The following is a 24,605-nucleotide window of genomic DNA, read 5'->3' as shown; positions in this document are numbered from 1 at the left end:
AACGAGAGGGTCGCGTCCCTCCGCCTTCGGGTGGGGGACAGGTCTCTCACTGTTGTGGCGGCCTACGGGCCGAACAGCAGTGCAGAGTACCCGGCCTTCTTGGAGTCCTTGGGAGGGGTACTGGACAGTGCACCGACCGGGGACTCCGTTGTTCTACTGGGGGACTTCAACGCCCACGTGGGCAATGACAGTGACACCTGGAGAGGGGTGATCGGGAAGAACGGCTTCCCCGATCTGAACCCGAGCGGTGTTCAGTTATTGGACTTCTGTGCTAGCCACGGATTGTCCATAACGAACACCATGTTCAAGCACAAGGGTGTCCATCAGTGCACATGGCACCAGGACACCCTAGGCCGGAGGTCAATGATCGACTTTGTTGTCGTGTCATCAGACCTCCGGCCGCGTGTCTTGGACACTCGGGTGAAGAGAGGGGCAGAGTTGTCAACCGATCACCACCTGGTGGTGAGTTGGATCCGCTGGCGGAGGAGGAAGCCGGACAGACTTGGCAGACCCAAGCGCATTGTGAGGGTCTGTTGGGAACGTCTAGTGGAGCCCTCTGTCAGTAGGGTATTCAACTCGCACCTCCGGGAGAGCTTCTCCCATGTCCCGGGGGAGGTTGGGGACATTGAGTCAGAGTGGACCATGTTCTCCGCCTCCATTGTTGATGCGGCTGCTCGGAGCTGTGGTCGCAAGGTCTCCGGTGCCTGTCGTGGCGGCAACCCCCGAACCCGGTGGTGGACGCCGGAAGTAAGGGATGCCGTCAGACTGAAGAAGGAGGCCTATCAGGCCACTCTGGCTTGTAGGTCTCCGGAGGTCATCGACGGGTATCGGCAGGCCAAGCGAGCCGCGGCTCGTGCTGTCGCAGAGGCAAAAACCCGGGCCTGGGAGGAGTTCGGGGAGGCCATGGAGGAGGACTATCGGTCGGCACCAAAGAAATTCTGGCAAACCGTCCGGCGCCTCAGGAGGGGGAAGCAGTGTCTCACCAACACCGTTTACGGTGCGGGTGGAGGCCTGCTGACCTCAACTGGGGATGTCGTTGGACGGTGGAAGGAATACTTTGAGGATCTCCTTAATCCCTCAGTCACGTCTTCCGAAGAGGAAGTGGAGACCGGGGACTCGGTGGCTTGCTCATCCATCACCCAAGCTGAAGTCACTGAGGTTGTTCGCAAACTCCTCGGTGGCAGGGCTCCGGGGGTGGATGAGATCCGCCCTGAGTACCTAAAGTATCTGGATGTTGTAGGACTGTCTTGGTTGACACGTCTCTGCAACATCGCGTGGCGTTCGGGGACCGTGCCTCTGGACTGGCAGACCGGGGTGGTGGTCCCTCTGTTCAAGAAGGGGGACCGGAGGGTGTGTTCCAACTACAGAGGGATCACACTCCTCAGCCTCCCGGGTAAGGTCTATTCCAAGGTACTGGAGAGGAGAATCCGACCGATAATCGAACCTCGGATTCAGGAGGAGCAGAGTGGTTTTCGTCCCGGTCGTGGAACACTGGACCAGCTCTATACCCTCCATCGGGTGCTCGAGGGTTCATGGGAGTTTGCCCAACCAGTCCATATGTGCTTTGTGGATCTGGAGAAGGCTTTCGACCGTGTCCCTCGGGGTGTCCTTTGGGGGGTGCTCCGGGAGTACGGTGTCCGGGGCCCTTTGCTCAGGGCTGTCCGGTCCCTGTATGACCGGAGTAGGAGCTGTGTTCGCATTGCCGGCAGTAAGTCAGACCTGTTCCCAGTGCATGTTGGACTCCGCCAGGGCTGCCCTTTGTCACCGGTTCTGTTCATAATTTTTATGGACAGAATTTCTAGGCGCAGTCAGGGGTCGGAGGGTGTCCGGTTTGGGGACCACAGGATCTCATCTCTGCTGTTTGCAGACGATGTTGTCCTGATGGCTCCATCAAACCCGGACCTGCAACATGCACTGGGACGGTTTGCAGCCGAGTGTGAAGCGGCTGGGATGAGAATCAGCACCTCCAAATCCGAGGCCATGGTTCTCGACCGGAAAAAGGTGGCTTGCCCTCTCCAGGTGGGTGGGGTGTCCTTGCCCCAAGTGGAGGAGTTCAAGTATCTCGGGGTCTTGTTCACGAGTGAGGGAAGGATGGAGCGTGAGATCGACAGGCGGATCGGTGCAGCGGCTGCAGTGATGCAGTCGCTGCATCGGACCGTTGTGGTAAAGAGGGAGCTGAGCCGAAAGGCAAAGCTCTCTATTTACCGGTCGGTCTTCGTTCCTACCCTCACCTATGGTCATGAGCTTTGGGTAGTGACCGAAAGAACAAGATCGCGGATACAAGCGGTCGAAATGAGTTTCCTCCGCCGTGTGGCTGGGCGCTCCCTTAGAGATAAGGTGAGGAGCTCGGCCACACGGGGGGAGCTCGGAGTAGAGCCGCTGCTCCTCCACGTCGAGAGGAGCCAGCTGAGGTGGCTCGGGCATCTGTTTCGGATGCCTCCTGGGCGCCTCCCTCGGGAGGTGTTTCAGGCATGTCCCACCGGGAAGAGGCCCCGGGGAAGACCCAGGACACGCTGGAGAGACTATGTCTCTCGGCTGGCCTGGGAACGCCTCGGGATCCCCCCGGAGGAGTTAGAGGAAGTGTCTGGGGAGAAGGAAGTCTGGGAGTTCCTGCTCAGACTGCTGCCCCCGCGACCCGGCCCCGGATAAAGCGGCAGAAGATGGATGGATGGATGCTTTAAAGTTTTTGTATCTGCTCTGTTCCATGAAAATGTTGGTTACTGGGGTTATGATGGTAGAGTATTTTTCAATTTGCAATTAAAGAACTTCTGAGTGAGAATTTGGGGCAATTCACCAGATGACTGGCCAGTAACAATTGGTCCGACTTCGGACCCCTTCAGACCCCCTGGTCAGCTCCAAAGTGAGCAAGTGGAAACGTGGCTTTTGATGACTGTGGTCCATTGACCCCGACTCAAACAGCTGGAGAGAGGGGCGCCCCGCTGCTGTGGTGTGGGGGGGGGGGGGGGGGGGGGGGGGGGGGGGGGGGGGGGGTTGGCTACTTCAGAGTACAACTATTGTTCTCCCATTCTGTCCCCATTTAGGCTGACCCTCAACAGCAGGTAGCAGTGGCCCACACCACTGAAGTCTGAGGAAGCAGCAGAGAAGAAGCAGCTCTGATCTATTTTAATAAGCTCTATATTTAGCTCAATGACTGACTGCACGCCGCGATGAAGAGCCTCAGACTTTAAAGGTTCAGCCCAGGAAAAGAATGTTGGAAATGTGTTTTAGCCTAGTATGTTCACTCTGCAGACTAAAGAGCTTAAGGCTGATTCTTTGCCCAGTGCAGGTGGGCCTCAATCACCTTGGTAGCATTAGGAAGTAGGAAGTTTTGAAACTTTGCAAACTCGGGTACAAATTTAACTTTATTTGAGTATCAAAACCATAAACGTGTGTAGTTTGGTGGTGTGAGCACCCATGGGTGGTCCTACCTGGAGGCTGGAGCTCAGGGCCAGGGTGTCGGATGTGATGCTGGGACTGTCCCACAAGTGGATCGGGGCACGGGTTCGGCCTCTTTCCAGGCTTGGTTGGTGTTGTTGGGTGGGGGGTGGGTGAACTCCTGGATGTCTGTGGATACAGGGAGGTGAATCTGTTCATCAATGAAGCCTTCAGGCGATTTGACAGAATTTTGGTCAATGGTGGTTCATTTGGTAGGAACACCCAATGTTGAGAATCTCCTCCTGTAACCCCTTCAAACATTTATAGTACCGTAATTTTCGGGCTATAGAGCGCGATCCTGATAAAGTTGTAAGGAATATCTACAGGCCGGATCTGTCAATAAGCCGCAGATGCCCACGTTGTAACATGAGATATTTACACACTAGTACACTGTAGTGATGCAGGACTGTCCGTAGCTGGGAGGTGATAGGGGGGCAGGGTCTGGGCCACTGTTAGTGATGCAGGACTGTCCACTGTAGTGATGCAGGACTGTCCACTGTAGTGATGCAGGGTGTCCTGTTTTGTGGCTCCACTGTAGTGATGCAGGACTGTCCACTGTAGTGATACAGGACTGTCCACTGTAGTGATGCAGGACTGTCCACTGTAGTGATGCAGGACTGTCCACTGTAGTGATGCAGGACTGTCCACTGTAGTGATACAGGACTGTCCACTGTAGTGATACAGGACTGTCCACTGTAGTGATGCAGGACTGTCCACTGTAGTGATGCAGGACTGTCCACTGTAGTGATGCAGGACTGTCCACTGTAGTGTCCACTGTAGTGATGCAGGACTGTCCACTGTAGTGATACAGGACTGTCCACTGTAGTGATGCAGGACTGTCCACTGTAGTGATGCAGGACTGTCCACTGTAGTGATGCAGGACTGTCCACTGTAGTGTCCACTGTAGTGATGCAGGACTGTCCACTGTAGTGATGCAGGACTGTCCACTGTAGTGTCCACTGTAGTGATGCAGGACTGTCCACTGTAGTGATGCAGGACTGTCCACTGTAGTGATGCAGGACTGTCCACTGTAGTGATGCAGGACTGTCCACTGTAGTGTCCACTGTAGTGATGCAGGACTGTCCACTGTAGTGATACAGGACTGTCCACTGTAGTGATGCAGGACTGTCCACTGTAGTGATGCAGGACTGTCTTTTGTCAGGTTGGGCCAAGAAAGTCCAATTTCAGTGCGGCAGGTTTTTACTGACCTAACCTAATACTGATGTGCAATTCTGTCATATGTGCAATTACTGTGCAATTACTGTGAAATTCATGTGCAATCTATGTGCTGTCGTGACACATATTCATGTGCAATTACTGTCGTGATCACATGCAATGGTATTTATTTATTTATTTGTCTATGGGAGTTTTTATTTATTATAGGAGATCTTCTTCTACTGAAAGTGTTTTTCAGACTTCCTATAAGTGATCTGTTCTTCTGGATCTACCTCTGTATCTACCTGCGTTGCACCAATGAAATTTCCCCATGTGGGACAATAAAGGAATATCTTAAACTGCAGATCGCCCTATATTACGTGTCCGCGCTCCGCATGTGTCTGTGTTCTGCTGCGTCTAGATTCACTTCATCATTAGACTCATTTCTCCATCATTTGAGTCTGATTGTAATAAAACACACCGCGTTTTGAAGCTTAAAATACAGAGAACACAATGCGTCACCTGGACAATGACAACTGTCCACTGATGTCTTCTTTTACAGCGTGTCAAACGCTTGCGCTTCCTGCTAGAGTGCCCCCAGGTGGCCGTAAGCCAGTAAAAATCTATAAATTTGATGCACCATTTTATTGGCCGCAGTGTTCGAAAGCGTGTGGGAAAAGTACTGTACATGGTCAATGTTGATTATGCCAAAAAATGCATTAAAAACATGCAACGGTGAAACACTAGAAGGCAAAAAAAAAAATCACATTTATTAAAACGTAGTTTCAGGTTTGGGCAAGCTAAATTTAAGACCTTTTTAAAGCAGTTTAAAGAAAATGTAATGCCAGCGCAGGCAACAAAACACAAATACATTTAAATAAATCTAAATCTGATCACAATGATGAGGGAAACATTTTAGAGCATTGTGGAAAATAAAATAAAAAAGGGTTAGAAATCAAAAAAAATAAATCAATAAAATGTGTCAATTTAGCGTAATATACGCCCTTTAAGGCCTCATGGCTTTTGGCATCAGATGGAAAACTATCACTCTCTTACCTGCACAAGCCAAGTTAAGCTGCTAATGTTAGCAACTTTACAACATGACTCTTGAATAAACAATGCATTATTCATAATCACTACATTCATAGGAGCCTTGGGTCAGCCTTCTGTGATCCGTCGCTGCTCTGCGTTTTCTCTTGTAATGCAACGTGGTCTAATTACGACTCGTACAGTAAAAAAAATTAAAAAAAATAAAACACTGTGCACTGACGTAAACCGGTTAATAACTATTGACAGCGAAGGGCTCAAACTATCAGTTAAATAAAGCATTGAAAATGTGCTCCACTAGCCGGGGCTTCAGTTGGTCTTTTCTTTGAAAATAGTTGCACTGGGTGTGCCGCTTGTGGTCGAGTGGATCGCACATATGCCTGCCGTGTGGGGCCTGCCGTGTGGGGCCTGCCGTGTGGGGCCTGCCGTGTGGGGCCTGCCGTGTGGGGCCTGCCGTGTGAGATCTGCCGTGTGGGGCCTGCCGTGTGGGGCCTGCCGTGTGAGATCTGCCGTGGCAGGCCGCAGCGTTGTGCGTTTGAATCCTCTTAACAATGTGCTGCATGTTTTTCCAGTTTCTTTGTAGGCCGTGGCTGCAGAGCCGCGGCGCAGTGAAATAGCCCAGCAGTTTCAGGAGCCGCGGCACGGCCATATAGCCTCATGGCTAACCCTAACCCTGAGCCTGACCCCGACCCTAACCCTGACCCTATCCCGGCGCGGTCTAACTCGGCGCGGTCAAATAGCGCAGCAACATTGCAGTTTCGGCTGCGCTCCGCGGCTCTGTAGACACTCCCTTCTTTTTAAAGGACTTTTTTGGCCCTCAGCGTGAAATGGGGATGAGAGAGAAGGGAGGACATACAGTAAACTGTCGAAGTCAGGATGCAAACTCAACACTGCGGCCGGCTGCACATGGAGCCTGGCATATGAGCCAACGCCTTAACCACTCCACCACCAAGTAACATGTTTTTCATCAGTTTCATTCCCATTTCGTACTTCACTTGAATAGAACCTGATTTGACAATTTAGCCATTTTTCAAAGTTGATTATTAAAACCAAAATTAAACATTCAGTTCGGTGGCTGAGTGGATAGCACTTATGCCAAACCTTATGTTTAGCCGCCTGCATCATTGTGAGCTTGATTCTGGCTCTGACAATCTGCTGAATGTCCTTCTCTCATCCTCATTTCACACTACACTGTCCAATAAAGCCTATGGGCCAAAATGATACCAACTCTAAGAACACACAAATTAGATTTATAAATATCACATTTTAATATTTCTAATAAATTAATCTAATATATTAAATGCACTAATTGGATGTATGTTTTTATGTCAACCTTTTAATAGTACTTTCAGCCACTATTTTGAGCCACAACAGACTAACTTGTACTACAAGTAAACTACATTTACGGGTACATTTCTGCACATTTCTGCAAGGTATCCAAAATGTTGATATTTAGATAGTCACTGTGATAATGAAAATCAATATTGAGATATAGGTGACGTACACCTGGCATTAGGAGGCAATACTCTTTCTGAAGTTTCTAATGTGCCCTCAAATGTAATGTTTGGTCTAACTTTACGCTCCGGGATCGATGTATCAAACTGGGAAAGTGTGGGATCCGTTTGCCATCTGTTTGTTTGGGAGATGAGCGCGGGGCTGCACTGACTGGATTACAACCACGGATTACAACATGTCTGACTGGAGCTGCCAGATTGAAAAATGAATGGAATACATCTAGAATGGGCCACAAGTATAATATTACTGTTATTTGGATTAAGGGCAGTGGCAAATTCATTTTCACTTTTTGACCAGAGGGTAGTGGGTTACAATCTCTACATCAACATCAGCGTGGATAGTTTGATGTGGATAGTTTGGAAGGACCTTTAAAGAAAAATGTGTCCAATATTCAAGATTGGAATCCTGCGGACTGCCCTCTGATGTACTATACTCACGTCTTCAGTACATGAGGCCAGAGGTTTTGGAATCTCTTACTGTGACATAATGTCAATCATCCTGGTGCAATATTTTCTGTTCATATAACAGTTATATGAACAGTTATATAACAGTGTTATATAATAAGGCTACCCCAAATAAATTGTCTGTTTGCTGTAACCCGACCTAACATTTTTCAAGTGGGTCGGTCGGTGGGTAAATTCAATTTTTTTTTACTTTGAAGGCAAAAAAAGATTGCCATTTTTTGACTCTGAGTGACATGGGTCAGGCTTCAACAGTCCAGGGGTCAGGCGTCAACAGTCCAGGGGTCAGGCGTCAACAGTCCAGGGGTCAGGCTTCAACAGTCCAGGGGTCAGGCGTCAACAGTCCAGGGATCAGGCTTCAACAGTCCAGGGGTCAGGCGTCAACAGTCCAGGGATCAGGCTTCAACAGTCCAGGGGTCAGGCTTCAACAGTCCAGGGATCAGGCTTCAACAGTCCAGGGGTCGGGCTTCAACAGTCCAGGGGTCAGACTTCAACAGTCCAGGGGTCAGACTTCAACAGTCCAGGGGTCAGACTTCAACAGTCCAGGGGTCAGGCTTCAACAGTCCAGGTTCTCGATCAACCCGATCGGGAGACTAAATCGCCGCCATGTTTGTTGTGATGACGCTGCTGAGCGTGTTTCACTCCCAGAATGCAATGCGCAAGTCAAATTTAAATGAAGCTACACCATGATGCAAAACGGCATGAGCGGTGGCCAGGTCAGTGGCGCTGACCGAGCCAAACCAACAAGTAAAAGACAATACAGATTCCCTCCTGCAGAGTCTGTTTAATACAGAAGCATATGGAGGACCGAAAATGAAGACGCATATGGATGCGCAATGCGTTATTAGTCTCTTGGGATGTTATATAGGTTTACCAGCGCTATAAAATTATTCTACACTGCGCTTTAGGAAAGACCGGTCCGTGAGTCGGCGAAATATTAGAAAAATAAAAGAATTTGGCGGGTTTTTTTTAACAAAATGCTGATATTTTTTTTTTTTTCAGACGGCTAGTTTTATACCGGGTCGGTCGGGTTACGGCAAACATACATATTATTTTGCTCAGCCTAAGAGTTAGTTTTTTTATTATTATGCTGTTTGTGCCTAATCCGTTTTGCAACACTGAAATTTCCCCATTGTGGGACAAATAAGGGTTATCTTATCTTATATTAACTTAACGAAATTTGTGGAAGGAGCAGGAGCTCAGAGCAGAAGTGGGGAGCTGGAGCGAGGGGAGAAGAGCAAGAAAAAGGAACGAGAAGAGCAAGGAAAAGGAACAAGGAGAGCGAGAAGAAGAAGAGAGCGAGGAGAAGGAACGAGGAGAACAAGGAAAAGGAACAAGGAGAGCGAGAAGAGGGAATGAGAAGAGCGGGGAGAGGGAACGAGAAGAGCAAGGAAAAGGAACGAGAAGAGCAAGGAAACGGAACGAGAAGAACAAGGAAAAGGAACAAGAAGAGCGGGAAGAGAGAACGAGGAGAGCAAGGAGAAGGAACGAGGAGAGCGGGAAGAGGGAACGAGGAGAGCAAGGAGAAGGAACGAGGAGAAGGAACAAGAAGAGCGGGAAGAGGGAACGAGGAGAGCAAGGAGAAGGAACGAGGAGAGCGGGAAGAGGGAACGAGGAGAGCAAGGAGAAGGAACGAGGAGAAGGAACAAGAAGAGCGGGAAGAGGGAACGAGGAGAGCAAGGAGAAGGAACGAGGAGAGCGGGAAGAGGGAACGAGGAGAGCAAGGAGAAGGAACGAGGAGAAGGAACGAGGAGAGCAAGAAGAGAGAACGAGGAGAGCGAGAAGAAGAGAGCGAGGAGAAGGAACGAGGAGAGCAAGAAGAGGGAACGAGGAGAGCGAGAAGAGAGCGAGGAGAAGGAACGAGGAGAGCAAGAAGAGGGAACGAGGAGAGCGGGAAGAGGGAACGAGGAGAGCAAGGAGAAGGAACGAGGAGAAGGAACGAGGAGAGCAAGAAGAGGGAACGAGGAGAGCGAGAAGAGAGCGAGGAGAAGGAACGATAGCGAGGAAAAGGAACGAGAAGGAACGAGGAGAGCGAGGAGAAGGAACAAGGAGAGCGAGGAAAGGGAACAAGGAGAAGGAACGAGGACAGCGAGGAAAAGGAACGAGGAGAGCGAGAAGAGAGCGAGGAGAAGGAACGAGGAGAGCGAGGAAAAGGAACGAGGAGAAGGAACGAGGATAGCGAGGAGAAGGAACGAGGAGAAGGAACGAGGAGCGAGGAGATCGAGGAGAGAAAGAAGAAGAGTGTGAGGAGAAAGAACGAGAAGGAATGAGAAGAGCAAGAAGGAACGAAAAGAGCAAGAAGGAACGAAGAGAAGGAATGAGGAGAAGGAACGAGAAGAGCGAGAAGAAGAAGAAAGCGAGGAGAGCGAGGAAAATGAACGAGGAGAAGGAACGAGGAGAGCGAGGAGAAGGAACAAGGAGAGCGAGGAAAAGGAACGAGGAGCAAGGAGAGCGAGGAGAGCAAGAAGAAGAGTGTGAAGAGAAAGAACGAGGAGAAGGAACGAGAAGAGTGAAGAGATGGAACAAGGAGAAGGAACAAGGAGAGTGAGGAGAAGGATTGAGGAGAACGAGGAGAAGGAACAAGGAGCTGGAGGAAGGTCAGAATACCTATGAGCGCCTGGAAGAGGTTGCTCTGGAAGATGTCGATGACCCTCTGGATGGAGAGGCGCAGGGCCCGCTCCTCCGTGTGCTGCAGCTTGACCCTGTACTCCTGCAGCAGCACCAGCGCCCTCTGTGCATCTGCAGAGGAAACACAAGTTACTCGCTGAAAGTGAAAGAAATGTACGCAGTTCATTTTACAGGCAATATTTAAGCGAGAGCCTTGAACGCACACGCCGATTAAGGCCTCGATACGTGGATCCTTGTAAGCGATTTGTAAGCCCCTGCTTCTCCTCGTGCGTGCGCATTGTCGGTGATCCAACCATAAAACATCATCGCTACTAAAACAGCCAGTAAAACAAAGCAGCAGGGGCAGACGGACTGACAAAGGAGCAGGACAAACACGGGAAATGTAAGAGTAATGAAAACTTTATCACTTCTCCATCCATCCATTTCCTACCGCTTGTTCCCTTTCGGGGTCGCGGGTGACTGGAGCCTGACTGGAGTGACTTTGGGCCTTAGGCGGGGTACACCCTGGACAGTGGCCAACTTGTCGCAGGGCCAACACAGATACATAGACATTACCGACAGTTCACTCTCACATTCATTCACTAGGGCCAATTTAGAGTCACCAATTTTACCTAACACATGCATGTCTTTGGACGGTGGGAGGAAGCCGGAGAACCCGGAGAGAACCCACGGTAACACGGGGAGGACATGCAGACTCCACCCAGAGAGATCATGTGATGTTGGTCTGGTCTGGGAATCAAACCCATGATCTCCTTCTTGGGAGGCAAGAGCGCATAACCGCCTTTGCCACCGTGCACCCTTTCACTTCTCATGCAGCTTAATTTAAACTGCAGCGTTCTCATCCATGTCCTCTCATCCAATAGCATTTTACTACACAACACACTGGAATTACAGTTTGAAGTGTTCTGAGCGAAATTTAAAAGTGAGGGGGGAAAATGCCTGTGTGCTTTGTAACAATAGAGCTTGCCATATGACAAACTTGAATGAATGTAAATCCGGTTGAATGTCACTATCCTCCAGAGTCCTCTGCGTGTTTGTGCTTCACTTTTTTCTGTGTGGTCCAGGTGCACGTTAGATCGAGTTGATGTGGTGAATATATCAGCCACTGCGAAGGATTTAGGCTTTCAAAAAAGCCACACTAAACAATAATAGCCCTAGATCTCAAACTCGCTCCGCTGCACTCTTTCACTCCTTTCTCTTTATTTTTTGAAGGATTTTTTAGGTCCTTTTCCAAATTAAGTTTGAATGTAATTTTTTCCATTTGTCTAATTTTCTGTTATTACATCTGTCCAGTCCTTGGTCATCGGGGGGTTTTACATCATCCATTTCTTTGTTATGGCTTTTTCTCCTGCTGCCAAAAGCACATTCCAATGCTATCCATCCACTGTGTCCATGGGAGGAGATTTTAGGCACAAGTACAAGTTCCAAAATACATTCTTTAAACAAAACTCGCTCATAACATGTGATTTTGTGGTCTTCCACATGGAGGTACAAACATATTCCCACTGTTTGTCCGTCAAAACAAGACCACTCTCGTTTCCACTTGTTTAATACATATTTAGTAGAGCCAGGCTGAGAAAGAGATTTTCAAAGTAAGGGCCAGGGGGCCCCCTACCTAAAAAAGTTAGGGGCCCCCCAGCAATTTCAGGGGCCCACAAGCGCGCGCAGCATCGCGGCGTCATGAGAACAAGATAAATTTGTTGTACAATTTAAAGTACTTTTATTTGATATGAAGAGCACAAATACTGAATTCCTATAAACCAGAGATCATGATCTTTAATAATGTTTAATTCAATATAATAATGTTTCTAGGATACAAAATAAATACTGTATACAACATTTGACACAAGGAGATCTTATGTTCTGCAGCAGGAATAAATAAAATCACAGTCTACAAAATAACCCGAGTACAGACACAGCAAGGAGATCTTATATGTTTTATAATAAATATTCTGAATCAATCTTGTCAGGAACCAATCAAGCATAAATATTGTTAAAATAGAAGCTTGTAAGAGTTCTGTTAAATACCAAAGCTTGTCAAATAAATACCTGTGGCTTGTACCAAACACACGGTCCAGTACAATAATCCTGCTCCTGTCAGACTGATGCAGGGGACAGGTGTGACACTTTACTCAGTCTTCACTTTTGCAGCAAAATTAGACCGGGCATTTCCGAGGACACATGAACACGACCCGAACGCAGCGGCCAATCAGATGCCCGCTTTCATCAAAATTAGATCACGGACAGCTCGGCCAATGAGAAGCGAGAAGTCTCAGAGGCTGGCTCGTCCATCACCCAAGCTCAAGTTACTGAGGTTGTACCTAATGTCTCTGGATGTTGTAGGACCGTCTTGTCCATCCTGTCCACTGCAAATTGTTTTTATTGTCTATTAAATTGGGTCAATGGTTCCAAATACAGAGCAAACTGGAAGGGAGATCAGGCACAGCCCTGCCTGACCCCCTTTTTCAGAGTCAGTGGATCTGTAAATGACCATTGATTTTAATTATCGAAGTTGGACCATCGTAAACAGCCCCAATATTTGTTTAAAATTAAATCGTCTGTGAAATTTGTTTAGCACTTTAATTGTAGAAAAAGATTCAGTTGTAGTCATCTGGACTCAATCTGGAAGTTTTGACTCCCATCCAAGAGTTGAGTTGTTTTGTTTAGTTTAGTTAAGATCCCCATTAGCTCCTGCAAACCAGTTGCTATTCTTCCTGGGGTCTCCTCAAATTCATTACATACATTCATTCTCAATCTGCAAATCGAGTCTGGGAACACCGATATTTATCCTACTCAGAGTAAGCCCTGCCCTCCGGGCGGACACTCCCATTAAGGAGAGTATTTGGTTTCACTTGATAAAATATCCTCTTTGTTAACCAACAGGAGAGGCCGGAGGTAGATAGGGTGGCGTGCCCGCCCCATCTACCTCCTACAGGAGTGAAAATCTTTTAATTAATATTCTTTTTAACCGGAATTTTGTTAGCTTTTGATGTTCAGTGTGTGGATATTGATCTAATTATTGTCACGTCTGTGTCCTATTTATCATGCGTCACAACAATCTTACTGCATATGCGTCACAATGAACTATTCTGTGTATTTTAACTATTCTGTGTATTTTCTGATTATCTGTGGACTAGTCTAAACAATCTTAAAGCGGACATCATAGCGAAGGTCAGGCCATGTTTATCAGACCCAAGCAACAGCTAAATAAAACACAGCTAAATCTTGTTAAGAGTCGAATCTCAGCTGCAAGACGAACAACATGCTACTGTTTTCCCTATTTTCATCAAATAAAAGACTTTGAGAACAATCCTCGCCTCTCGCAGTCTGTATAGACTAAACTTCGACAGAATTGGTGGAGGATGCGGGTCTCTCATTGTGCTTGGAAAGGAAACATCTGAATTCTGCTCTAAATGATTCCCTTCTGGATGTCGGCTGACGACGCATAGCGTCCAGTAACGGTTCAGCTGGGAATGATGGAGAACAAGGACACCGAGACGAGAGAGAGACAAGAGGAGACGAGAGAGAGACAAGAGGAGACGAGAGAGAGACAAGAGGAGACGATTGCCAGTTTATTTTTGACTTACAATTGTGACTGGGACATTCAACAAAAAGTAAGGCAGAAACGTCTTGTATTTATTACGAAAATCTGCACATTGAAAATGCTAAATTTGCCAAAACTTGACCTAAATTTTCCACATTGTATGAATTTTGTGAATGTTAGCTCATTAGTTTAGACCATCAGTTGGACTGATTTAAAAAGGGAGTTGGACTCCGGAAAAAATAAATTCAAATGTGTAAACATAATGTCAACTCTTTTTTCCTTTTTGTTAAAATGGTTTGTTCGTTTGATTGAGTTCAATATCAGCCTGAGAAATAGATTTTCAAAGTTAGGGGCCCCCCAAGCAATTTCAGGGGCCCACAAGCGCGTGCGGCATCATAAGAACAAGATAAATGTGTTGTTTTAAACCTGGTTATTAGCATGTAAAACAATTTAAAATACTTTTATCTGTTATTTGATATGAAGAGCACAAATACTGAATCATATAAACCAGAGATCATGATCTTTAAAACTGTTTAATTCAATATAATAATGTTTTTTATATACAAAATAAATACTGTTTACAGCATTTGACACAAGAGATCTTGTGGAATATATGAAATCACGTCCTACAAAATAAACTACTAACATATATACATTGCCCCCGAAAATTAGACAGGGCATTTCCGAGGACATGTGAACGCAACACGAACGCAGCGGCCAATCAGATGCCCGCTTTCATCGATATTACATCACGGAGACCGCTCGGCCAATGAAAAGCGAGAAGACGTGCGAAGTGGGCATGTCTGTCAAAACGAAACTTAAAGGTTGAATGGACGATTTTTTTGGCACAAATCTAAGTCTTATTTCCTCGTGGCGTGGACTGCCGATTAGTCCTGCCACGTATCAATCATAAAACGCACCTACCGCTCACCTGCAGCCGCGTGTGGCTCGTCCCTACGTTTGCACGTGTCTAAGCGCATTGATCTATCATAATATAGTTCCCTCAGTGTACGGGACAAAATGAAGATAAAGACAGTGGACAGAAATCTACAGGAGACAAGAGATGAGATGCGATCCGTCGCGCTAATAAACGCACGTGTGTGCTGTATCCGTCAGCACGGGGGAGTGCGCATGCGCACTTCCGCCTGCGTTCTCAAATCGCCGATCGTCCATTGCACCTTTAAGCGATGAACATGCCCCGAATATGGCCAAATGACTAGTTAAATCTTGATTTTTTTCCAGGAGGGGCACCACGGGCCCACCGGAGATTCAACTGCTTGCGGGCCCCGGGCCCCCGTCTATTTCGCAGCCTGAATATCAGCCAGTCACATTGAAGGATGTTACTTGTAACGATGATGAGATTGGGATGCACCCGTTACCATCCACCTATTTCGCCCTGTGCACAATGGTTGGACAATGGCATTGCTTATTAAAAGAGGATCTTACAGCCCACATGCAAGTGTGATGCATCATTAGAAAGCTTAGGCCTTCTAGTTTCTGTAGATGTGCATATGAACCCCAATTAAGCCCAAACATAAACAAAACATCCTTTTTTTAGTCTCGCCTGAATATTGTCTATTTGTAATGGTCCTGAGCATGACATACTTCATTGTGTGCATATGCTGTTCACTGTACATGCTGTTTATCTTGTTGACAACAACTGTGTAAAGTTTCAGATCTCTAGAACAGGCATTTTGGTGCTGTTGACCTTTTTGTATCAAAAAGTATATTCAGAACAAGTGATCCAAATATGTGCCAACTGTGCCAAACTGTTTTATTACAATTTTAGCTCCTCTATGATCATAAAACATACATTTTGATGTTTTGTAGACCACTATTAGCTATTGTAACTGCTAAAAAAAATGTATGTGAAAATGTGTAAATATGAGTTTACCCATGAATTTCCCATATCGAGGTGAAAAAAACCAACATATATACACATACATATATGTTTTTTTTTATATTGGTATAATACATATATCTAACAAAATCCGCGTTCAAAAGGCTAATTAAATCAGAAAACGTTATGCGTAAAAATCTAGCCGCCTCTTGCCGAAAAATCTGTCTCTTTACAGCCTTACGCACGTAAATACAGAAGATTCTGTGTGTGGGACCCCTAAGTCCCGCCCCGCATTCTAAAGCTATTCTTATTGGCTAGAATAATGTGTCAAAGTCCGCTAATTCACTGCTAATGTTAGCTATGTGGCTAAAAACAAGTTAGCTTTGCACGTCGGAAGCTGCGCATTTTTTTGGATGGTCTCATTCTGTAGGTAACAGTCTGAGGAAAAGATCGATGCCAAACACCATCTTATAAGTCAAACAGGTCATTTGTTATGGACGGAGAAATGCGCCGGACGAGCCTTCATCCTGAATATCATCAGAGAAGAAAACTTTGTTTACTTGACAACATCTCAAAATGGGATAACTTCAGGAAAAATACAAGTGGATATTGTTTTTCAATGGTTCCTTACGGACAGACTGAGTACAAGGATGTACAGAATTAAAGCCGTTTCGTCCGTCATAAACAGCAAACAGGACATGCGTTTGTAAAAGTTGAGACTTTCTCACAAACTATAGGCAATTGCTTCTTGGGGCATATTATTCAATGTAAATCAATGACATATTCGTTTTGTTGAGAAAATAAGCTTTAAAATTATGTATGGCTTGCTGGTATTGACCACGGAGATAAAAGTGATGATGTAAGAGAATATTTGAGGTATGGAAAATGCTCGCCGGCGCACAGGTGGATGGTAACAGGTTAAATCTCTCTGAACAACAAAAATGGAAAACAAAACAGCTAAAAAGTGTAAAAAAGAAAACAAAAGAGTGCATGCTGGAAACTGGCATTAAACCCAAAATCTGAGCAAGAAACTGATCGTAAAATGGAGGGAAGTCCAATCCTAGGGAAGGGCCCCACAAAATAAAATCCAGGCTCTTCTGACACCAATCATCGGAAAGAACTGGATAAATGAGTAGATGAGTTTAGTCACAGATTTAATGTAAAAAAAAAAAAAAAGCAGACAGCTGATATGGAGCATAAAGTCTGATGTTTTTGAATAAATCATGTCATCACGTTCTTCAAATTTACAGAAATATATCACCATGTGACCCGCACTCACATCCCCCATGTTGGTGGCTCCATCCTTTGTACTGTTCATTTCTGTGTGTTTTGCATTTTCCTTAAGAGCACGTCTGCTTCTCCTGGTGTTCTGAGCACGTATTCACCTTCAAAATCACAGAAGAGTCGTTGGGGAAGAAAACCCGTGTCAGTTTTCTCCTCCTGAGCTCCTCACAGATGTGGTGGAACTTTTGCCGTTGTTGACAACCCTTGTATGGAATATACCTTTAACCTTTGCAGGCTTCAAGACACGTTCCTTCACACTATTGTTAAGAAACCTCATCATCAGGCCTCGTGGATGATTGTCCGCATTATCTGAAACGATTTAATTTATCATGTTAGGGATGGCGGGGGAGCCCTGAATGTACGTAGCGAGACCCCTGAAGATTCCATATCACGCTGCATTTCACGTCTTATTTCGGACTTCTTGAGCAATAATTAATGATTAGTTATATTCTCCCCCCATTCCTATACAAAGAAGTTGTGAGAATCTTTATCTTTGCCAGCTGGACTCCATTTCTCAGGTCAGCTCGGTGGGCTCGGTCGCGATGCGGGCTGTTTTGTGATGGGGCCGCGGACCGTCAGCCTTGTTCGTTTTGTCCCGTACTAGACTTCATCCCGGTTCTTTTTCCTTGGGATTAAGTGGGTCAAATGATGATTTAAAGCAACGTTTGGCAGCAGAGGTGTGGGTGCGTCAGCGTAAAGCGGCGCCAGAACCCGGAAGTCCTCCTCTCTTGCTTCTAAACAGTAAAACTCTTGCTTTGACGATTTGATTATCTGACAAATGGCTGCAGCACATGCAGTTACGTCACTTCTAATCAATTCCAATCCTAATACAGTATAACAAGTTGGGGAAAACTTAAATTTAAAAACTTTTTAAAAAAAAAAGTAAATTAGAAATGCAATTTCAGGCATAATGAGCAGCCCAGGCTAAAAAAAAAAAAAAGAAGGCGTTCTTTTTTGTTTGATTTTAATGCAGTGTAAATAAATCGCAATATTTCTTTCAAAAATAAAATTGTATTTTAAAATTAGCCCTACTACAAGGGCTGCAATAAATGGACAAATCTTGACTAATATTTTTTTTAAATACATAGTTAGTCATAGTTATGGGTAATTTGTAATAGTTCGGTTTATAATGTAACATTTTAAATCTAAAATGAATAATAGAAATAACTGCTTACTATTACTGAGTTGTAAGTTGTGAACTTGAGTTTTGTGCTGATCTTTATTCAATACGGGACCTGTTAATGAGCATGTGTTTATTCCAACATGGAAATGTGGGTTAGGGTTTAGTCCCATTGGTCTGATGTGGACAGAAAACAGGACATGTAACACATGAAGATCAGAGAAATACAATTAATACTGAATTAGAACATGTTAAAAACACACTGTACACAGAAACGCGACAAAAAACAACCCCATCTCCACAACAAGACCTCTGTAAGAGACGTTAAAAGACAAAAGGTTAGTTCACATCTGATTTTCCAAACGCTGCTGTTTAACACATCAAGGACGACTTGACTTGATCAAATAGACAAATAAACATTTGTGACTCGACCTAGACTTGAATTCCACTAGACTCCGGGCTCGTCTTGGACTTGACTTGACCTTGAGCCCTGTGACCTTGAGACAACTCGATGCTTCTCAAAAAAGCTAGTTTGTTTGGAAACAAACAAGTTCTCTGTACAGTGATTGGACAGGGGCCATGGACAAGGGCCAGCTCGTCCCAGAGTCAACACGGAGACATAAACACAGACAACCAACAACGTTTCAGTTCTTTTTAGTGTGCAGTTTTGATAAGTGACATCACAACTTCACATCCACATCAGTGAGGCACAGCAGGCCACCCACCTGAGGCCAGTGATGCCACTTTCCTGAAGAGTCCAGGCTGCAGTGTGAGAGCACGTTATTGTGGCACTGTCTGTGGAGCAGTGGTGATGGATGGAGTGCGCCGTAAATATTTCATTCATATTCGAGAGTATTTTTAGATGGGCTGCTGTGCAAACCAGATGCACCACATCCAAGATTTTAGCAGCTCTGGCTAAGCAGCGAGGACCTTTACCCGACTGCCAAGAGACATGTGTGGAGCTAAAAGGGCGAGTGAGGGTGCGAGGAGCTGCTGCGAGGAGCTGCTGCAAGGAGCTGCTGCTGCTGCGCCTTGAGGAGCTGCATTGAGGAGCTAATGCTGCTGCGAGGAGCTGCTGCTGCGAAGAGCTGCTGCAAGGAGCTGCTGCGCTTTGAGGAGCTGCATTGAGGAGCTGCTGTTGTGAGGGAACAGCAGCTCCTGTTGTGAGGGAACAGCAGCTCCTGTTGTGAGGGAACAGCAGCTCCTGTTGTGAGGGAACAGCAGCTCCTGTTGTGAGGGAACAGCAGCTGCTGCGAGGAGCTGCTGCTGCGAGGAGCTGCTGCTGCTGCGAGCTGCTGCTGCTGCTGTTGTGAGGAGCTGCTGCTGCTGTTGTGAGGAGCTGCTGCTGCTGTTGTGAGGAGCTGCTGCTGCTGTTGTGAGGAGCTGCTGCTGCTGCTGTGAGGAGCTGCTGCTGCTGCGAGGAGCTGCTGCTGCTGCGAGGAGCTGCTGCTGCGAGGAGCTGCTGCTGCTGCTGTGAGGAGCTGCTGCGAGGAGCTGCTGCTGCTGCGAGGAGCTGCTGCGAGGAGCTGCTGCTGCTGCGAGGAGCTGCTGCGAGGAGCTGCTGCTGCTGCGAGGAGCTGCTGCGAGGAGCTGCTGCTGCTGCGAGGAGCTGCTGCGAGGAGCTGCTGCTGCTGCGAGGAGCTGCTGCGAGGAGCTGCTGCTGCTGCGAGGAGCTGCTGCGAGGAGCTGCTGCTGCTGCGAGGAGCTGCTGCGAGGAGCTGCTGCGAGGAGCTGCTGCTGCTGCGAGGAGCTGCTGCGAGGAGCTGTTGCTGCTGCGAGGAGCTGCTGCGAGGAGCTGCTGCTGCTGCGAGGAGCTGCTGCTGCGGAGCTGCTGCGGAGCTGCTGCTGCTGCTGCTGTTGTGAGGAGCTGCTGCTGCGAGGAGCTGCTGCGAGGAGCTGCTGCTGTTGCGAGGAGCTGCTGCTGCTGCGAGGAGCTGCTGCTGCTGCGAGGAGCTGCTGCTGCTGTTGTGAGGAGCTGCTGTGAGGAGGAGCTGCTGTGAGGAGGAGCTGCTGTGAGGAGGAGCTGCTGTGAGGAGGAGCTGCTGTGAGGAGGAGCTGCTGTGAGGAGGAGCTGCAGGCGCCGCTAGCGGAGCTGCTAATTAAAGTGAAAGCTGCTCTTACCTTTCTTTCGGACCGGCATGACTCGCTCTGGCGCAGATCCTGTGTCGGCCACATAAACTCTGACCCCGGGACACTTCGAGCGGCGTGTTCCGTGATCAAGGACAGTTTCCAGTGTTCAAGACGACACAGGAAAAGTAGTTCTAAAAGAGGCGCCGCGTCCACGCTCCAGCGGGTCACCGAGAGTCCGAGCTGCGTCTGCCGCCAGAGAAGCTCCGAGTCCGGTGTAATCCCGCACAAGCGGCCGCGGCTGCGCGGAAAAAGCTCCGGGCTCGTTGCGCGGCGGGCTGAGCCGAGCTGTTCTGGGCTGCAGGTTTGGGACCAAGAGGGAAAGCTCAGACCAAAGCGCTACTGGTTTTCCTAAAAATAAAAACTTCCAAGTTGAGCCGTGGCACTGCCGCCGTGCCAAGCCCAGCTCTGATCGTGTCGAACTTCCGTGGCTGTAAAGAAAAGCGTCCTGTCCCCTCCGCAGTAGTTTTCCTGACCCCTCCTCCTCCTCCTCAGGTTTACAAATTCCAAACTTTCCAGCAAAATGGCGTCTCCAGTCACTCACGGAGCTGGAGACGTTGTACCATGTGATTTCCAAAAGCCTTCCCCTTTCAACCTGGCGCCCAATCACCAGCTCACGCTCACCTACAGGAGCAGGCAGGAGTAAAGGCAGGGAGCGCCATGGGGGAGAGAGGGGGGAGAGGGAGCGCCATGGGGGAAGAGGGGGGAGAGCGCCATGGGGGAAGAGGGGGGAGAGGGCCATGGGGAAGAGGGAGTGTCATGGGGGAGAGGGGGGAGAGGGGGGAGAGGGAGTGTCATGGGGGGAGAGGGGGGAGAGTGTCATGGGGGGAGAGGGGGGAGAGGGAGTGTCATGGGGGAGAGGGGGGAGAGGGAGTGTCATGGGGGAGAGGGAGTGTCATGGGGGAGAGGGGGGAGAGGGAGTGTCATGGGGGAGAGGGAGCGCCATGGGGGGGAGAGGGAGTGTCATGGGGGGAGAGGGAGTGTCATGGGGGAGAGGGGGGAGAGGGAGCGCCATGGGGGGGAGAGGGAGTGTCATGGGGGAGAGGGGGGAGAGGGAGCGCCATGGGGGGGAGAGGGAGTGTCATGGGGGAGAGGGGGGAGAGGGAGTGTCATGGGGGGAGAGGGAGCGTTATGGGGGAGAGGGGGGAGAGGGAGCACCATGGGGAGAGAGGGGGGAGAGGGAGCGCCATGGGGGAAGAGGGGGGAGAGCGCCATGGGGGAAGAGGGGGGAGAGGGCCATGGGGAAGAGGGAGGGTCATGGGGGGAGAGGGAGCGCTATGGGGGAGAGGGGGGAGAGGGAGTGTCATGGGGGAGAGGGGGGAGAGGGAGTGTCATGGGGGAGAGGGAGTGTCATGGGGGAGAGGGGGGAGAGGGAGTGTCATGGGGGAGAGGGAGCGCTATGGGGGAGAGGGGGGAGAGGGAGTGTCATGGGGGAGAGGGAGTGTCATGGGGGAGAGGGGGGAGAGGGAGTGTCATGGGGGAGAGGGGGGAGAGGGAGTGTCATGGGGGAGAGGGAGTGTCATGGGGGAGAGGGGGGAGAGGGAGTGTCATGGGGGGAGAGGGGGGAGAGGGAGCGCCATGGGGGGGAGAGGGAGTGTCATGGGGGAGAGGGGGGAGAGGGGGGAGAGGGAGCGCCATGGGGGGGAGAGGGAGTGTCATGGGGGAGAGGGGGGAGAGGGAGTGTCATGGGGGGAGAGGGAGCATTATGGGGGAGAGGGGGGAGAGGGAGCGCCATGGGGGGGAGAGGGAGTGTCATGGGGGAGAGGGGGGAGAGGGAGCGCCATGGGGAGAGAGGGGGGAGAGGGAGCGCCATGGGGGAGAGGGGGAAGAGGGAGCGTCATGGGGAAGAGGGGGGAGAGGGAGCGCCATGGGGGGGAGAGGGAGCGCCATGGGGGAAGAGGGGGGAGAGGGAGCGCCATGGGGGGAGAGGGAGTGTCATGGGGGGAGAGGGAGCGTCATGGGGGAGAGGGGGGAGAGGGAGCGCCATGGGGAGAGAGGGGGGAGAGGGAGCGCCATGGGGGAGAGGGGGGAGAGGGAGCGCCATGGGGGAAGAGGGGGGAGAGGGAGCGTCATGGGGGAGAGGGGGGAGAGGGAGCGCCATGGGGGGGAGAGGGAGCACCATGGGGGAAGAGGGGGGAGAGGGAGCGCCATGGGGAGAGAGGGGGGAGAGGGAGCGCCATGCGGGGGAGAGGGGGGAGAGGGAGTGTCATGGGGGAGAGGGGGGAGAGGGAGCGCCATGGGGGGAGAGGGAGCGCCATGGGGGGGAGAGGGAGTGTCATGGGGGAGAGGGGGGAGAGGGAGCGCCATGGGGGGGAGAGGGAGTGTCATGGGGGAGAGGGGGGAGAGGGAGTGTCATGGGGGAAGAGGGAGCGTTATGGGGGAGAGGGGGGAGAGGGAGCGCCATGGGGGGGAGAGGGAGTGTCATGGGGGGACAGGGGGGAGAGGGTGCGCCATGGGGAGAGAGGGGGGAGAGGGAGCGCCATGGGGGAGAGGGGGAAGAGGGAGCGCCATGGGGGAAGAGGGGGGAGAGGGAGAGTCATGGGGGAGAGGGGGGAGAGGGAGCGCCATGGGGGGGAGAGGGAGCGCCATGGGGGAGAGGGAGCGCCATGGGGAGAGAGGGGGGAGAGGGAGCGCCATGGGGGAGAGGGGGGAGAGGGAGCGCCATGGGGAGAGAGGGGGGAGAGGGAGCGCCATGGGGGAGAGGGGGGAGAGGGAGCGCCATGGGGGAAGAGGGGGGAGAGGGAGCGTCATGAGGGAGAGGGGGGAGAGGGAGCGCCATGGGGGGGAGAGGGAGCACCATGGGGGAAGAGGGGGGAGAGGGAGCGCCATGGGGAGAGAGGGGGGAGAGGGAGCGCCATGGGGGGGAGAGGGAGTGTCATGGGGGAGAGGGGGGAGAGGGGGGAGAGGGAGCGCCATGGGGGGGAGAGGGAGTGTCATGGGGGAGAGGGGGGAGAGGGAGTGTCATGGGGGGAGAGGGAGCATTATGGGGGAGAGGGGGGAGAGGGAGCGCCATGGGGGGGAGAGGGAGTGTCATGGGGGAGAGGGGGGAGAGGGAGCGCCATGGGGAGAGAGGGGGGAGAGGGAGCGCCATGGGGGAGAGGGGGAAGAGGGAGCGCCATGGGGGAAGAGGGGGGAGAGGGAGAGTCATGGGGGAGAGGGGGGAGAGGGAGCGCCATGGGGGGGAGAGGGAGCGCCATGGGGGAAGAGGGGGGAGAGGGAGCGCCACGGGGGGAGAGGGAGTGTCATGGGGGGAGAGGGAGCGTCATGGGGGAGAGGGGGGAGAGGGAGCGCCATGGGGAGAGAGGGGGGAGAGGGAGCGCCATGGGGGAGAGGGGGGAGAGGGAGCGCCATGGGGGAAGAGGGGGGAGAGGGAGCGTCATGGGGGAGAGGGGGGAGAGGGAGCGCCATGGGGGGGAGAGGGAGCACCATGGGGGAAGAGGGGGGAGAGGGAGCGCCATGGGGAGAGAGGGGGGAGAGGGAGCGCCATGCGGGGGAGAGGGGGGAGAGGGAGTGTCATGGGGGAGAGGGGGGAGAGGGAGCGCCATGGGGGGAGAGGGGGGAGAGGGAGCGCCATGGGGGGGAGAGGGAGTGTCATGGGGGAGAGGGGGGAGAGGGAGCGCCATGGGGGGGAGAGGGAGTGTCATGGGGGAGAGGGGGGAGAGGGAGTGTCATGGGGGAAGAGGGAGCGTTATGGGGGAGAGGGGGGAGAGGGAGCGCCATGGGGGGGAGAGGGAGTGTCATGGGGGGACAGGGGGGAGAGGGAGCGCCATGGGGAGAGAGGGGGGAGAGGGAGCGCCATGGGGGAGAGGGGGAAGAGGGAGCGCCATGGGGGAAGAGGGGGGAGAGGGAGAGTCATGGGGGAGAGGGGGGAGAGGGAGCGCCATGGGGGGGAGAGGGAGCGCCATGGGGGAGAGGGAGCGCCATGGGGAGAGAGGGGGGAGAGGGAGCGCCATGGGGGAGAGGGGGGAGAGGGAGCGCCATGGGGGAAGAGGGGGGAGAGGGAGCGTCATGGGGGAGAGGGGGGAGAGGGAGCGCCATGGGGGGGAGAGGGAGCACCATGGGGGAAGAGGGGGGAGAGGGAGCGCCATGGGGAGAGAGGGGGGAGAGGGAGCGCCATGGGGGGGAGAGGGGGGAGAGGGAGTGTCATGGGGGAGAGGGGGGAGAGGGAGTGTCATGGGGGAGAGGGGGGAGAGGGAGCGCCATGGGGGGAGAGGGAGTGCCATGGGGGGAGAGGGGGGAGAGGGAGCGCCATGGGGGAGAGGGGGGAGAGGGAGCGCCATGGGGGAAGAGGGGGGAGAGGGAGCGTCATGGGGGAGAGGGGGGAGAGGGAGCGCCATGGGGGGGAGAGGGAGCGCCATGGGGGAAGAGGGGGGAGAGGGAGCGCCATGGGGAGAGAGGGGGGAGAGGGAGCGCCATGGGGGGGAGAGGGGGGAGAGGGAGTGTCATGGG

At 51.0% G+C, this 24,605-nt stretch overlaps 1 protein-coding gene across 1 annotated transcript in view; it reads right to left on the bottom strand.

The window, feature by feature from the left end:
* Positions 1-20,584, bottom strand: part of dlg1b (discs large MAGUK scaffold protein 1b) — a 103,564-nt gene extending 82,980 nt beyond the window's left edge. The window contains 4 exon segments of the mRNA XM_072441920.1: positions 3,429-3,496; positions 3,499-3,564; positions 10,221-10,352; positions 20,151-20,584. Of these exon segments, the coding sequence (XP_072298021.1) occupies positions 3,429-3,496; positions 3,499-3,564; positions 10,221-10,352; positions 20,151-20,169 (285 nt within the window). The 5' untranslated portion in view covers positions 20,170-20,584.
* Positions 20,585-24,605: the final 4,021 nt, after the last annotated feature.

This window comes from Eucyclogobius newberryi, unplaced genomic scaffold (genome assembly GCF_026437365.1).
Source record: "Eucyclogobius newberryi isolate DKJ021-1_F unplaced genomic scaffold, fEucNew1.0.hap1 SCAF_12, whole genome shotgun sequence".
Taxonomy (NCBI): domain Eukaryota; kingdom Metazoa; phylum Chordata; class Actinopteri; order Gobiiformes; family Gobiidae; genus Eucyclogobius; species Eucyclogobius newberryi.
This window is presented reverse-complemented; position numbering and strand designations above follow the sequence as displayed.